The following is a 17078-nucleotide window of genomic DNA, read 5'->3' on the forward strand; positions in this document are numbered from 1 at the left end:
GAAAATATTAGTAATAGTTAGAAATACTGAGCAATAATTTGCCTGCCTGGGTCCATTTGTTTGAATTAAGAGTTTCACTTCCTGGTTTAAATGTTATAAAAATATGAACAGGACTGATTTTGTCAGAGGCTAAACCTCCCGCAGGGGACAAAGCCCGACTTGGACGAGAATATAATGGAATAAATCAAAAAGTTCTAGCTTCCATATCCATATCCTGTCCCTCTGATTCAGGTAAAAGCAAAAACACAGAGCATCCTTAATTGCTTCTTTTGGGTGCTTCAAAGCTTGTGACTAATTAAACTGCATTAGGATATTTCTGGACCTGCAGACACCCTGAAAGAGCTTCATGCCAGCAGCAGTACCAGGCTGTTTCCTGTAGAAATGAGTAGAGCCCGGAAATCATCTGACATCATCTGTCCTGATCGCTTCTGCAGGCCGCCACAGCACAGGATAGGTCGGAGGGAGGAGGTGGTGAGTAGACAAAGACGGAGTCAGAGAGATACGAGGGACAGAGAGAAAGCAGCAGAGTGAAGGATGGACAGAAATATTGAGATCAAACAGTGAGTGAGTGAGAAAAAAGCCATAAAAAGCACAAACAGTTAACAGAAAGTCTCGCAGCAAAGTAAAAACCTGATGGGCAGACAGACAGCTGAGGGGTGGGGTCCGTTCAGAGAGTGAGCTGAAGCAGCACAAAACAACAGAGACCCCCGGTGGACAAACAGGGACGCAACACCTCCATGAACCTCCATGCCGATGGACTGAACCCTGCCTGAACACAGAGCACGGCAGCAGGCTCTGAGCAGGAGCACCGACTGATCACTGACCAGTTTCACTTCATCACGCCACAGAGTATCAAAAATAGAAACCTCATTTAGTTGACCTAATTATTAATACTGTAATTGTTCAACCTGCTTATCCAATTTTATTTTATGTCGAAATAGTTTCTTTTCATTTTTGTCTATTTCAGGCTGTTTCTGGTTACTTTTTTTTATTTGCAATGCAAATTTTTATGGCTTCAAAACATCAACCATTTGTAGCCGGTGTGGAAAAAATAAAATCAATTAAGCTACAAATGTTGCTAGATGCTGAATTGTCTGACTTCTATATGTCAGTGTATAAAATCAGTAAAAGAAACATCGATTGTGATTGGCTGAATGTGGCTGTGATCTCTGCGCTCCTGCTCAGAGGCCGATGACGCCGGCTCTCCCTCCGTCCAATCCTTGAGCTCCTACCTGCTTGTCCTTCTCCACATCGTAGCCCAGACTGATCAAACAGGCCTTGAACTCCTCGGCCATCAGGGCCCCGCTGTGGTCCTGAGATCAGCCAAACACCCAATGACAGAGCACCGCATCGTGAGGATGAACCAATCGTAACACAGGGATGGTGGCGGTGGAGGACAGTGACCATGAGATCCACAGCATGCAGGGAGACGATGAAGACATGGAGGACGAAGGGACACACATTTATGGATGTTTAGACAATGTCGCCACACACACACACACACACAACCCCCCACACCCACTCAAGAGCTGTGATGTTCACAAACTGTCACTTTTTAATCTCCACCAATCACGAGCGTGAGTGAATAACAAAGACAGATGATCCCGGTCCTCTTCAGTCCAGAGCAGCTTGCATTCATGGACACAGCAATGAACTGTTGTGGTTTCACAAAAGACTTTCACTCAGAGATCCACTGTTTTAATGCAGTTGTTACCTTTTTATGCTTATTTTTTATGCATTAAATTATGATACATGTTAAGGCCTCAAAAATTTAAAAATTAATCTATATTTAAGGGAGAACAAACCTCAGTTTCAAAAACTGTGGTTTCGTCTCTGCAGCATTTTTAAATGTATATAGTTCAGAATTTAAATAATTAGCAAATCACTGCATTCAGTTTTTATTGAAAACTGACACAATGTTCCCAAATTTAGAGAAAAGTATCCATGCAAAGACTGAAATGGGGTCAGCGGGTTGCTACAAGTGCTTTCTTTGTACTGAGTGCGAAGAATAGTTCCAGTGTTGTGTCGTCAAGAAATAAACACACTGATGTGACGAACAAAAAGACTGACGGGTGAGTGACCACCGTGTCAGATAGTGGCATGAATGAGTGACACACACAGAGCGGCATGAGATGGTGAACGATGGCGGTGTCGTCCTCCTCTCTGACAGCTGAGAGCTTTCAATCATCACGTTTAACCACCGCAAAACACAAAAAATGACATCTGGTAGGTTTAGTTTAGTTTTTTTAAATGCAGAAAACAGCGTTCCAAAGGGATGACAGACATCTGCAGGTTTGCATGTCCAGTGAGGGGAAAAAGACCAAGTGCAACCCAAAAATAACACATTTCAAACCAAATGTAGCATTTCTTAGCCGATTTAAAACAAGTAGCCTTTTGCTAACTGGATGTTTCCTCACTCTTCACCCTCCTGGTAAAAGCCAGTCACCATCCGTGCCTTTTTTTAAATTTCACCAACACCGCCTGTGCTCGCGAGTGAAACATCAGGATGAGTACTTACATGTCTGGCTCCTCTCTCACCCCCATTTAAGGTCTAAACATCCAGTCAGTCACATTATAAATAAACAGGAAAAACAGAGGCCAAATCCTCACACTGAAAACTGTTCAGGAAGTCCAATTAACCACAACTAACCCACTGCTAACGACTATACTCTACACAGACAAATACATAAGATGCTTGGTGCATCATAGCTGGTCTACACCATCATGTATTGTATATGTAATGGTAAAAATCATTAAACGCTTCATATTTATAATTTTTAGATCAACACATGAAACAAAAACAGGGTTTCTCCTCAGGTTTCACTGCCAACCTAAACGCCCAATACTCTGTAATACTGTGAGGTTTGATAACAGGGTAACAGAACAGGTGTAATAAATAACCCGTGAGCGCAGAGCTCGGGCCCTGACCTTGTCAAAGTGGTTGAAGGAGGCGCGGTACTCGTACAGCTGCTCCTGGCTGATGCCCTTGGCGTCACGCGTCAGGATCTGGTTCTCGACCTCGTTGATGGTTCTGGCGATGGTGGTGAGCAGCTGCTCCCAGCCCACCCGGAGGTGCTGCAGTGATGGGGCGGGGTTGACAGGAGAGGTTAAGAACTGAGATGCGAGAGAGGACTCGGGTTTGACAGTGTCCTCAAAGGTTAACACAAAGCATGAGCTCGTTTTGTTACAGAGCTCATGCACACATTATGTCAACACAGCTGTCCTACTTTCAAACATTTTCATTTGGGAAGTGAAAAAGACTTCATTCATTCATTGCTGAAGGTTTTGTGCGCGTTTGCGTTACCTCCATCGTGTAGGAAGTGTACTGGTTGTCGAAGATGAGCGCCTCCTGGATGTGTTGGTGGTATCCCTCCAGCTTGTTAATTTCGGGTGTGTATGATATGATGCTCTTCTGGTATTCCTTCAGGTTGGTCAGCTGGTCCTCCAGGGTGCCGTTCATTTCAATGGATATCCTTCCAATTTCCTGCCAACACAAACACACAAACACCTGAAACGCTGACACTCGAACATATTTATAAAAACAAAAAACACTTTTCTAAATAAACTTTTCCAAATGACTAAGATTTTTTTTTCTGTAAGGATGCTGAAGAGTTATCATTTACGGTTCCTGAACTATGAATAGACGAAGTACATTTCATTCCTCCTGCTCTCAGTAACGCAGTGTGCATGCACAGTGACGATCTAATCTAAACACAAAGCTCATGGATACAACATCTACAAACTGAAGAGCTCTTCAGGCTGTGGGTAAATCCTGCACCCTGTCTTACATTTGCTCTGTGAGTCCGTGTTTCACAAAGTGTCTGCAAAGTGACAAACTGCACACAGCTGAGCAAACGTGAAAACCTCGACATAATGCTGAGCACGTTGTGACTGTGGGGGCTGATCAGTTACCTCCATTTTGGCCTGGATGTAAGCGCCAACCGTGTTGGCCTGAGTGGCGAACGTGGCTCTCAGAGTGTCGTTGGAGTTCTGCTTGTTCAGCTCTTCCTGCAGGGCGTTGTCACGCAGTGGCACCATAGCCATCGCCTGCAAATGCACACAAAGAAGAATTAGAAACAACTGCACCCACACAAACGCACAAACATGAAGCACCAGCTGCAGAAAAACATTCAGTCACTCAGCCTGTAGAGGGCAGCGTTTTTAACACACTGGACAAAAGGTTCTTCTTCTATGTAGGGTTCACCGGGGAAAAAGCTTTTAAGAGGAAAAATCTGCGCTGCGTCATTAAAGCAGCAGACAGCATTAATAGTTTACTGCTCTGGCATGAATGAGCTACACATTTATTGCCTTAAAACGATTAACGTCAGCCTTCGTTAAACAGCAGCTCACCTGTTCCCACTTGCTGTTGATGCTCTCAGGTGTGATGGAGGTGTACGGGTTTCCGCTGCTCAGCTTGATGCCGTTGCTCTGGGCGATCTTCTGCACCTCGGACTGGATGGACTGGATAGCCTCGCGCTCCTTGTTGGCCTCGGGCAGGGTGGACTTGAACTGCTCATGGGCTGTGATCAGACCCTGAGAGGAGGAGGAAAGAAACACGTTTGCTGGGTTTTCCGTTTTTGTGGGATAAACGCAGCTCTGTGGCTTTAAATAGTAAACACTGGAACGTTTCTTTGGCTCAGTGCTGGACCTCCGCTGTATGTTTCATATGCTGCACTTGTTTATTCACCACTTGACTTCCCAGTTCCCAGATACCTGGATCTCCTCAATGTTGTGGACGATGAACATGTCCTGCAGGTCCTCCATAGCTCCCTCCATCCAGTTGTTGAAAGGTGCCGCTCTCTTGGCGTACTCCAGGTACAGCTCATCTATCGACTCCAGCTGCTTCTCTGTCCTCTGTCGGCAGGAAAACAGAAGACGGCCTTATTAAAATACATTTCAATACATTTTAAAATACATTTGATATTTCATTGTGTCAAATGATGATCCTGTCAAAATCCTTTTAAAGCTCAAAAGGTACTGCACAAACAGGCCGAATCGTACCTCCAGTGACTCTTTGCGTTTGTGGGTGAGGGCTCCCAGGACGTCCCACTGATCACAGATCTTCTGACAGCGAGCGTTGACACTGGCGGCATCGTAGTAGTCCAGTTCACTGGAAAAGGAAGAAAAGAAAAAGGGGTTTTCCTTTGTCGAGCACTTCTCGTGATCAGATTCACTTTCAGACGCACTTCTTTCTGTTAATCGACACCATCTGACTGTGAGGTCAGATTTTGGACGTCAAGTCTGGTTTAAAATTTTAGAGAGGGGAAAGGCATCAGGCGACTGCTCTGAGTCTGTGTCGATCAAACCAAAGTGACCTGACAGAAGCCTCAAAGCTGCTTCTTTATTCTGAAAAAATGCACAGGCGTCTCCAAAGAACACCGGAGCTGCTTCTTCACCACTTTGCTCTGTAGTTTTGTCCATTTCTGACTGAAATGTGAATTTAATGCAACTCGAGACGATGTTAAAGGAAGTTGTGAAAATAATGTGAGTGTTGGAAGAAAAAGAAGAAAGAACTGAAGTTAAAGTTGTTTGCCCCACGGGCGGTACATCTAAGAATTCAAATGAGAACAAAACGAATAATACTCCAACTGTGAAAAATGATCTGCTGGAACAGATTATTACACACCAGCAGCTTCGGGCAGCAGCACAAACCATCAGTAAGTTTCAAAATTTAAACTTGTGCATATTTAGCAGCTTCATTACTCAGAATAAATGAACCGTGACGTGGAGACGAGAGCCATCGGGAGCTAGCAGCAAATGATGCTGCGTGTTTCACCTCACAGCGAGGCGCAGGTACTATGCTGACCACAAACCCACGTGAAAGGAAAGAATTATCACAAACTGTGAAGAATAGAGCTGCCCGACCTGCTTTGTGCGTTTATGCATGAAAGAAGCCACGAGGAACATTCAGGAACCGATGCTAATGAAGTCAGAGATGTTAGCGGCTCCACTCTTACTTGAGCTCCTGCGCGATGGCGGCGATCTGCTCCACTCTGTCCTGGTGGGCGGCCAGGTCGCTCTCAAAGGCCTCGTGTTTCCGGAGCAGCGCCTTGACTTCTGACAGGGTGCACGTCTCATAGTCTTTCTGGGTAAGCATGGCCTCCTTACCTGCATGCATAAAAGCCTCACTTATTCAGAGACGAGCATTCTGGCGTCGTGAAGACGTTTGCTTCACCGCGATGGAATTTACATACCGTCGGTCCAGGATTCATGGATGGCACACTTCTGGTGGAACTTGACGGCCAGATGCTCCAGTCTCTCCAGACGCCTGATCTCGCTGAGGATCCACTCCTCGTAGCCTTTCTCTGCTCCTTCCAGATTGTGCCACGCTTTGTTGATGTCCTGAGAGCAAACAGCAAGAGTTACTGTAGAGCAGAAACTCCAAACACAGTAAAACATTTCATACGTGCAGAAAAGTGTGAAAGAGGTGGTGTGAAACTGCTGTAATATTTACAAGGGAACTTAAAGCTGGATTGTTTGTTAACAAACACAGAAAAGTAACTTAACACTGACTGTGTTAAACTCACTAAGCTATAACTGAATCAGTTTTTACACCAATCTTTAGAAATCCTCTGTTAGCGTGCGACAGGCTGCTTTGCGACTGATGATAATGAAGTTGTGTCGCGCAGCTTCAAGTGTGGTGTAACTTTTCCCATCGACTGTGTGCGAGTTTCATACCGACACCATGCGTCCTTCTGACGGCATGAAGGCAGGTCTGTTGCTGAGTCTCAGTTTAGTCTGCAGAGTGTTGAAGCTGATCTCCAGCTGGCATTTCTCTTGGACCTGCAGACAGGAACATCTCAGTGTCACTGGACACATTCAGCAGAGGAAAACCAACATTCATATGTGAGAGGGCACAGCGCTCTTATATGGCGATGCCACCAGGACAGATACAAAGGTTCCAGCGATTAAGAGCATAAACTCTTCAAAATGTTATCTGAAGTCAGAGCAAAGAAGCCGAAGAGCTGTTCATCTGTACGGGTTAAATGGACAAGACAACCCCTGCTGGTCACTGGAAAGAATGCAGGTTTAGAGAACCTGTGCATTTTCAGACATAAAATCAGAGCATTATAAGCTAAATGCATAGAATAAGGTCTTGGGAAAAGGGCTCGTGCTGCCACGCAGTGTGAGATTAACACACTATAATAACTGGTTCATGTGAATACACAGTATACAACTCTGCCTCAATTTAAATGCTTATAATAAAAGGCTGAAGAAGCTCTGTGCAGAGAGAGGTCAGAGTAACATGTGAGAAAATATTTGCAGAAACATTTTCCAGCAGACTCTGAGCTATTTCTCCTTGTTTCCTCTCCAGAGGGACACAATTATAACAAAAATGAACAAACACTGATGAACCTCAGTGGACCTCAGGGACACAAGCAACCACTCTGCAGAAGCTACACCATGAATGAGTTTAAAAACCCAGATTTTAAACGTCAAGAAGAATAATATTATTTTGGAAGAAAACAAATATTGAACACTGAGTAAGATTAATGAGATTAAACTTTCCACTACAAAGATTTGGGTCTGGCAGGCGATCCAGGAGTTTGTGAGCCTTTTTTCTTTGTTTAGAAATGCTGAGAACAGTTCACGCGAGGTTTTCTATACCTTGGGTGGTTTGTGCACACAGCGGTAGTCTCTGAAGTCCTCCTGTTTCACCTGCATGTCATTTACAGTCTTCTCTTGGGTTCGGTTCTCCAGCCAGGGGATGGTCCGACGGATCCACTCCAGGAGCTGGAGGCAGAGAGGACAGTGGTGAAAACAGGACAGACGAACGGGTCGTCCTCCTTTCTCCAAAGTCTGCCGTGCAAGTAAAAGATGGCATGTTTCGATACTCACATCACTGGCCAGTTTCTCGTAGTCCTCCATCATTTGCTCGTTCTCCTGGTTGACAGCCAGCACTTTGCAGATTCGATTTGCGGCTGTCTCAGCCTATTAGGAGGGAGAGTGATGAGTGGAGCTGGACATGACTGGATAAAACTCCATCAGAGTCTACTCTCTGAGCTCAAAGCTTCATAATAAAGTCACTAAACTGAGCTTCAAAATAAGTGTCTACCGCTGCTTATTAGTACCTCAGCCTGGCCTTTCATTGCAGCTGTGACAAACGCATTTTTGCTTTTCAAATCTGTGCGCACACTCCACACGCAGGCAGTGAGGGAGGAATGTCGAGCCAAGTTTAGGCACGTGTTATTTAAAATAAGGCAAAAACGCCAATGTAGGTCAAACCAGGGCTTAATATGACTGCTACAAACATGCTCCAGCTCTCGATGGTTAGTTCAATGTGCCAAAGTCATTCTGTGTGTATTTAAAACTTCATGCATCTCCCTTCAAAACCTGGGAATCAGTGCTTCTAGTTACAGTTCATGTAGCGCTGCAGTCCACGTCAGTGCGTCTGCCTAGGATATTACACTACTGTACCACTGAAATATAAAACACAGAATTTGATAAGCTGATTCAAGGTCATACCTACTGTACAACAAAACATCTGCATTTATGCTGCTCGTCCAATAAGCTTACAGGCTATGCTTTCACCAGAATATAAGACACAAGTCATATCATATAAAACATTTAGAATAGTTTGAAAAGTGTTAATAGCTGAAAAGAAACTTGAGACATCAGCTAATGTTTCCCACAGTAATGAATCCAGACCGGTCTGGTTTCTCTAAACCACATCAGCAGCATGACCACCGGCGGTTTGCCGCTTTCCCGGAGGAAGAATCCTCGTCAATATAAAGTGTTTCATGTTCCAGCTGAGATATCCATAAATCGAAATCTGTGCATGATCTCAGTGGAAAAGAAGAAATTTAAACGTCAAAATCACCCACAGAAGCATGCATGGAAAGCAATCAGTGCAGGTGACCGCCGAGTTTAAGTCCAGCCCATAAAGTCTGGAGCATTTTGAGGGAAACAGCTGATGTCCAAAGAGCCGAGACAGAAGCACCAAAAGTTCCCATCATGCTCCTGCTCCGTTTCCTGTTCTGCAGATAATATTTGACTGAATTTGTATAAAACCATAAGTGCAGCTGAACTGTTGGATCGAGCGAGGAGAAACGCAAAGCAGCTCAAACTTCCATCTAATAAACGCTGGGCTGGAATTCCAGCATGTTGCTGTGATTTCACCTCTGATCTTTTCACACTCTAAAAACTTTAAATAACAAATGTGTTTTACCAACGATGGAAACTTTGGTGCATTTCAGGGTTTTTCTTCGCAGCGCTGAGTGTTAATGTGAGTCTGACGGGTGAGGAGCTCACCTTCTGTGCGCCAGAGAAGGCGTGATAGAAGCAGGAAACATAGGTCATTATGGCCTTCTCATCCGGCCTCAGCGTACCCACGATGTCTACGCATCACCCAGCAGAACAGAGGGAGAGAGAGAGACAGAGTGAAGCCAAAGCTACCCAAAGCTACACTTTGATTGCCCCCTGCAGGATGTGAGAGAAAGCTGAGTCAGGTGGGGGCGACGTTGAGCGCCCCCTCGTTAGTGCCACAGCTTGGAGCGCCTCCTGTCACCAGGAAGTGAGGGCCACCAGAGGAGTCCTCTGGAAGGGAATCGTGGGACGCTGGAGCCACAAGTTCAAGTGTGGGACACAAACAGGCATGAACTGCTTAATCCAGTCACTCAAAGCGGTTCATTCACCATCTGATGGAGGTTACTGGGTTCACTCAGCAGGGCAATGATGTCAGCACACTGACTGACTAATTCTTCTTCATCTTCAGAGTTCTATTCTCGTACTCAACTACAGCGTCTTCATCAACTGCAGGTGGAAAAATATTCTCAAATAACCAAGTGAACAAAATGAGAACGCAGCACAGCGACTGGTGAATGAAAACGCTTCCTGTGAACTGGAGCGGGCGCGATTTGTGTGACGTTGTTGAATAAATTACGATGCTGGCAAGAGCAGTAAATGTGGACGTTTCAGAGTTTGTGTTTGGTACAAACGCAGCGGTCAGAGAGCTAACGCACATAACTCACCAGCTAAAAACAAAACCTGAACTCGTGCCCATTTTTGACACTGACACACACACACACACACACACACACACACACACACACACACACCTCGTGAGACTGCAGAGGAACAAACAAGTTCTGAATGAGCCAGAAAATTAATTAGAGGAAGACGAGCAAACAAGAGACGCATCGATTGGCTTCCTGTCATGGGCCCAGAGGGAGGGGGGGGGAGGAGGAAAGAGGAGGAAAAACAAGAGGGTAACGAGAGGACAGGGACGAAGATGATTTAATAAAATTTATGACAGACCCACTATGAATCTTTAACATCATATTTACTTGACTTTATCAGAGACATGCATGATTTGAAACCAAACTTTCTCCACAATAAGAGTTTTTACTTATAGATTTGTCTCGTGCACATTATGTTAAAAGTCTAAATTTCACTTTGAGCTGCAGGAATTTGATTCTGGAATTTTGAATTTAGCAGTTTATGAAAGTGTACAGAGTAAAGTGGTTTCTGGTCTTTGTGTTTGTAAAGACTGAGCTCGTGAGCCTTCCTGTAACATCTAAAGTTTATCGACTGATATCATCCGACTAGCTCCTTTGATTTTTTGCACGTATATTTTTATCTCGGTACATATCGTTCATTTCATTCTGCACATAATGCAGATTTTATTCTGTCTGTGTTATTCATCGTTATTAGTTCCTGCCTTTGTTTCAGCCCCGACTCTGCAGGATGGTACTCCAGTTTTGCCGTACTATTGTACAGACGTGCTAAAGGTAAAGCAGAAAGCGATACGCATCTAAAGCTTTTCAAATAACAGTTTGATAAGGTCACAACCTGCAGTGCCAGATGGGCCAAAAAGCCCGAGAGCTGCTCTAAAAAGGAGGAACTCCATCATTTAACGGGGCGGGTTCACTTCTTTGCATGCCATGTTCTCTGAATATTAGGAAGTGACAGTTTTTCCAAGCCAAATCTTAACAATAGCAGCCAACATGAACTGGAACTACCTTTTCTTCCTACATGTACATGAAAAAAAAAAAAATCTGCAAACAGTTATAATGAACAACAAATAGGAATGAAGTTGTGCTTCTGCATTTAGACGCTTTGTGGATGTAAAGGTTCGGTCTAACTTCCTCCCAACAGTGAAAAACTGCCAAAAGCAGTCTGATGCTAAATGTGTTTAAATTTGGTATAAGAGAAGATGTTGCATAGATCCTAATATGCTTCAACTCAGTGAATACACAGCTCAGATTAAAGCAACGTAGCTGGTGCATAACTGAATATTCTCATTTTGAGTTTGGGTTTCATTTGGCTGAGGGAACTGTTCCCTCTGGATCTGTGGAGAAAGTTTTTGGATCATGGTCAGAGTGGCAGAAGAAAATGAACCCTGATGAACCTCAGTGTGATACATGCTAAAAAGCTAACAGGGTCTCCTTTAAGAGGAAGTGAAAGCAGTGAGATTATCCTGAGGAGAGCGCCTCAGACCTGGATGCTTTTAGTGGTGGGAGAAAACAGAAACGTCCTAACGGTGATCGTATATTTCAGCATTTTGTTTGCTGGCCTTGTCCTTTTGTTTCCTGGAAGGACTTTATTTTAAAGGATGGGGACTTCCACATGTTGAATCAGAGGTTTCTGTTCATTTTGTTTTGATTTTTAGTTTTTTTTTCAACCACAACTGTTCAAAAATGTAAAAATATCCATGGGAAAAGTTCCATCTGACAGATTTTAGCTAAAAATAAAACTAAACGCAGCTTTAGTCCACAAACTCATTTCTGTACGGCAAACATTTACCGCTTTCACCAGCATGCTAATGTTGAAATCGTTTGCGTGTTTGTGTCCCCACAAATCCAGCGTCCCAACAAACCCAGCGTCCTGGCTGTCGAGACAGAGCGTGGCCATGCTGGACAGGAAGCAGCACCTTGTTAGTAAAAGGAGGTTAAAGGTTGACGTTGGCTCAGAGGGTACCTTCTGTGCTCCAGAGAAGGCATGGTAGAAACTGGACACATAAGTCATTATGGCTTTCTCATCTGGGCGAGCAGTGTTCACAATGTCTACAAGTCGGGGGGAGACCATGGTTATGAAGACGCACACATACAGGCAAGACACAGGACAAGTGATTACACAATTACAACAAGACGCACACAAACTCATTTAACGAGCTGCTGTAGCTGCCAACAGCCTGACATGCAAACAACAAATACAACGACACACACACACACACGTAGACACACACAGCTCAGGTACAGTTAATACACAACTTGGATTTCTTTCTGTAGAGTTTGAAGCAAAAAGAAAAAGTGGCTTGTTATGACAAGAATGGATCCTGTGAAGGAAACGTGGATGTTCAACATGGTCACACATACAGATGAACACAGGAGGAGGAGCAACGTCGATCCTGAAGATGCCTCGCGTGTCCTGTCACCGAGAACCCGAACACGCTTTGGAGATCGGGCACATTTACATGCACACAACGCGGCGACAAACCCCGTGCAGGTCAGCATGGAGCTACAGTCACATGTACGTGCTGCAAAGACGGACTCCCAGGAAAAGTCACGTAAACTCCTATTTGATGTTACAGACTGGTCAGAAATGACAAACTGTGTCACTGTTTTAAAAAAAAACACCTGGATAATAGTTCACTTTTGTCACACCACTTCCACATCTTACGTTATGAACAGTCACTTTGTTCTGTGCACGTAAACAAGCCCGTGATGTTTTAACACACGCAGTGACAGATCCGGCAGAGACGCACAGATCAACAGCCGACTTATTACCTTCTGCGTCCAACATCTTGGGGATGTCCAGGTGCTTCTCAGCCACCTCAAAGGCGTTGTTCAGGTTGGTTACAGGATCATCCTAAACAGCAAATCACAGACGGCAAACAAGCCAGTGAGTCGCTTCAGGCATTTGTAACACAACTTAACAACAGATATGAAAGCATTTCGATTCACCATGTTTGACCCAAAAACTGAAATATTTGAAGAGAGTGGAGGAGTGTGAAGCTGTTCACCTTTCTGAGGCTGTCGTAGTCGATGAGATCAGGTCTGTGTCTGTGGATCAGAGCGTTGAAGGCAAGACCGTCCTTCCAGCTGTTGGAGAGAAAAGACGAGTTCGGGGTGAGGGTGGAGGTGACGCTCACACATTTGCTGCATTACAAGTCGACATTATCGGCGCCGTGAACAAAAACTGTCCCGATCTGCCGCCGGGACCAAGATCCACATCTCCACTGTGACACTGAACTTAATTTATGAACTGATCTGAAACTAAATGAACTTCATTAACATTCTTTTCGAGCTGAATTTGGGTGAAAGATGGTTTGATTGATTATATCTGGACGTGTTGCATGTGATACATCATCATCAGCTGCTTCTGAATTCCTTCTCACAGTTTTTCATATTGAAACAGAGAGCAAATAATCACATTTGTCTATTTACAGCACAGTTGTGCCATGTTGCACTCTCTCCATCAGGGGGCGCCCTTTCTACACAACAGCAGCAGATTTGAGGTTTCATGTAAGCGTTGAACACCTGAGCTGAATCCAGAAAGGTTCAGGGAAGTATCTGCGTGCGCCTGTGTGTGCGCCAACTCAACTTTTATGCTGAGTTTAAGAAACTCTCAGATCAGTATTTTTCATATAAAGGAAAAAAAAAAAAAAAAAAAGAACACTGGACAGCTGCTCACATACCACACTTAACCACAAACACATTTCATCAATGCCACTGGAGAGTTTCACTGTATCCGCAGGATTCCTCAACTGGATTCTCTCAAGGTTTTGTTGGTCTTTACAACACAATATTACTGTGTGTGAACTGCTTTCATCTGACAATAGAAGCCTTTAAAAACGAGTCCAACGTAAAGCCCTGTGTGTACGTTACCTAATGTGGAAGTTCTGCACATTGACATTCTTGTATGGAGCAGTCTTCCTCTGGCACCACAAGAGTAGACCCTCTTTGGCAGAGGTCTCTGCAGAGAGAGGAGAGGAGGAGACAAGAGACGTGATCAGTCGGAGCACACGGGGGGAAATGTCTCTGCATCACATTCATTCAGCTGCTTTGACCGTTTGAGTCGATTAGCCTTGTGCAAGCAGACCAAGAAATACCCGAGGCCGTTTTCAGCGTGCTAAATATAAACGGCCACGGTGCTCATGAGCAGAATTGAAAATATGAGGATGTTTGTGTTTGCTTTAGGTTCCTCCACACACACTGACAAAATATCCGCCGCTAATATGGAGAATTACTCCAATGACTTCTAGCAGCCCACACCCACCGCAGCTAATTCAACTCAGACTCTTTTAATTAGCCTGCAGAGTCAGTTGTGCTCAGAGAGGAGAAATGAACCTCACCTCCACATTTATCAACACAAAGCTAACGCACACGTTAATGCACAAATGAGTCATCGGCTGGTTTTACTGTCAGAAAGTTCATCAGGACAGATTTGGGCTGTTGGGTTGACTCTGTGGGACTAAACTCGAATAATTAACTCATCAGTATTTAAACTATTTACTTCTAAACCTGCTCTGATAACATGTAAACAGCACATAACCAGGCAGAGTTAGAACTGTGCTGCTAGCAATATGTAGTTTAACGTGATCGGTCTTGTTTCAGGCACACCTGTTTCATCTTGGCTTTATTTCATCGTGTGTGTGTGTGTGTGTGTGTGTGTGTGTGTGTGTGTGTGTGTGTGTGTGTGTGTGTGTGTGTGTGTGTGTGTGTGTGTGTGTGTTTCCACTTCCTACATGCATATCAAACCCGTACATCTGTAACTGCAGCAACCTTCAGGGCTTAAAAATGAAGCCAGTGCAGAAGTGCCAGAATCTGCAGTTCCTCTAACTTTAGGTCGGCTCTGAAAGAGAGTCGATCCCCACAGACTCCCATGATGCTCGAGTCCAGCCATGAAAATAACATTTTTACAGCCTGCTACAAAAACACTTCTGTGCTCTTTAGCTCAATCTCCCCCTAAAAACAGATGCACAGCGGGTGAATTTTTAAACTGCTCGTTCTTAAAGTGTTTCTAGTGTAATAAAGCTCTGAGTCACAGGTGAATGCCAACAAAGGAGCCACTACCTTAGGCTAGGCCTCAGCCTTGCCAATGAAGTCCCTAAATTAGAGCTCTGGAACCTGATTTTGGATGTTGGTGCCTTTCTGAGAATTAAAACGATGAAATTATCTGGTAAATATAAACTGCTGCAGGTTTACTGCACTCAGGCTGCCCAAGATGTCGGTGCTCTACTTATTTGTAGGTAACTTGTAGCCTCAGTTGTCAGTTATCTGCATTTCTGGCTGCAGCCACAAGAAAGTGCAACTTTTCCAAGTGGTCTATAAAAGCCTGCTGCAGGTCTTTGTCAGTCAGCTGGCCTGAAAAACCTGGCTGGGAGCTGAACTTTAGAGAGTTTGATTTTTTTGGTTTTTATTTAAGTGATGGATAAAAAAAACGAAGAAAGAAGAGAGCGAGGTGCGACAGTTTTTATGGATATGAATAACAGGAAGCTGCACCTTCTACAGAGATGTCCTGGATGGCGAAGCGGAGGATGATGGTCCAGATCATTCCCAGGGTCATCTTGGCGTTTCCATCCACGATTTCTATGACACACAGACACACACACAACTTAATCAATCACTGTGTTTCTCTGTTACACCCCAAGAACCGTAGTTCTTGTCCATCACTGCTGTTTTTACAATCCTACATCTGCTGTTCCATTTAATAATGCCAGCACACCCACTCACAACTACGCTTAATGTGTAACGGCTGCTGAGTCTCTGCTAATTCCAGGGAAAGTGTGATGCTCAAACAAAGATTTCTTTCATAAAAATCAGTGAAATCTGGGGAAAGATGACTTTTTACTGGCAAAGGCACATAATGACTGTTTAACGTGTCGTGTCGGTTAAACAGGGAGGATTAAATTGATGAGGAGGGCAGATTATGTGAGTATTGTGTGGATAATTTAACATCAGAACTTCATCTAACAAATAAATTCATTGTTAATGTGAATAAATGTAAATCCTGGCAGCATCGGAACTGGAACATTCTCCAATACGGTTTTCAGAGTTTGGCCGGTGAACGATGACGGTTACGTTAATGAGCAGATTCCACTCTTTGTTCTCAGACATTCTTAGAGGTTTTATCAGTCCTGTCATGCTTTCTCACAGACACACACTCAACTTGGAATTTGTGCTTTTATTGTAGGTTCACATTCTTTGTGGTTAATTTCGTATCCACCTTCAGCTGTCAGCAGATTTAAATAGTAAATTACAATTAAAGCGATGAGGCTCCGCCTTTTCCCTTCTTACAATAAAGGTGTATTCACACCTGCACTTCAGGTTCAGGTAAATCACACTTGGCTGGTTGTGATTCATTTGGCTGCTCAGGTGCAAAACAAACAGCAGCGGTGAAACCGTTCAGAGGAGGATCAGTCCGATCCTGGTGTGAACAGGGACGCGAGGCGCACTCAGAGTTTCAGCTAATCTTGTAGCAGCAGCAGCTAGCTAGAAAATGACGTGCTTCAAGTTTAAAACCCTGGGAAACAACTTTTCAATTTGAAGAATCTGACCAGGGAAAGTGTGCACTCAGCATCCTGACAGAGGGTTTTTCCCTCTTCCATCTGCTACGTTTGCATTTTCCTCTCAGTTTCCAGCCGACGACCTTTAACGGGCTGCTGCTTTCACAGAAGGCCGGAGTGTGTTTACAGCGCGCAGTGTGCGCGCCATACTTTGTGTTCAGTGGTCACCAGTATCAGCAGCGTCATGCTACAGGAATGTCATGGTTGCTCTGATAGTAGGAGAAAGGTCAGCGTCCTGCAGCCGACCGACCGACCGACCGACACACACACACACACACACACACCGCCCTCAGTCAGCAGGATGAAGATCGGTTTGACAGACATGTATCTTACCAGAGTTTCTTAGCAGAGGTTCTATCAGCAGAAGCTTAACGATGAAACGTCTCATTAGAAAAGCGTGTAAAGGAATCAGGGTGACATGTAGGAAATGAGAAGGAGTTGACACAATGCAGTGTGTGTGAAGTGACCCTGTAGTGTTATTGTGCCGACACTCACAACTTCAGCTGTGAACTGAAGCATGTTTTCAGCACTTTGTGGAATTAGCATTTGGGGGGAAAGACATGACCAC

The 17078-nt window shown here is 44.3% G+C and overlaps 1 protein-coding gene across 4 annotated transcripts in view; it reads right to left on the reverse strand.

The window, feature by feature from the left end:
* LOC146654691 (alpha-actinin-4-like) overlaps positions 1-17078 on the reverse strand; it is a 56473-nt gene that overhangs the window by 3481 nt on the left and 35914 nt on the right. Inside the window, exons 4-20 of one of the 4 annotated variants that reach the window (XM_085380844.1) lie at positions 15447-15533; positions 13830-13917; positions 12965-13043; positions 12729-12810; positions 11920-12005; positions 7840-7932; positions 7609-7734; positions 6679-6783; positions 6195-6342; positions 5958-6108; positions 5002-5110; positions 4714-4854; positions 4351-4533; positions 3913-4047; positions 3305-3484; positions 2929-3075; positions 363-428 (exon numbers count right to left, since the gene is read on the reverse strand). In XM_085380844.1, the coding sequence (XP_085236970.1) occupies positions 363-428; positions 2929-3075; positions 3305-3484; positions 3913-4047; positions 4351-4533; positions 4714-4854; positions 5002-5110; positions 5958-6108; positions 6195-6342; positions 6679-6783; positions 7609-7734; positions 7840-7932; positions 11920-12005; positions 12729-12810; positions 12965-13043; positions 13830-13917; positions 15447-15533 (2006 nt within the window). Of the gene's footprint in view, positions 1-362; positions 429-1232; positions 1314-2928; positions 3076-3304; positions 3485-3912; positions 4048-4350; positions 4534-4713; positions 4855-5001; positions 5111-5957; positions 6109-6194; positions 6343-6678; positions 6784-7608; positions 7735-7839; positions 7933-9252; positions 9339-11919; positions 12006-12728; positions 12811-12964; positions 13044-13829; positions 13918-15446; positions 15534-17078 lie in introns of all 4 variants that reach the window. The other 3 variants (XM_085380843.1, XM_085380841.1, XM_085380842.1) reach the window with 3 other exon arrangements.

The sequence above is a fragment of the Rhamphochromis longiceps genome, linkage group LG14 (genome assembly GCF_057381845.1).
Source record: "Rhamphochromis longiceps isolate RC_006_pf linkage group LG14, R_longiceps_female_GT1.1, whole genome shotgun sequence".
In the NCBI taxonomy this organism is placed as follows: domain Eukaryota; kingdom Metazoa; phylum Chordata; class Actinopteri; order Cichliformes; family Cichlidae; genus Rhamphochromis; species Rhamphochromis longiceps.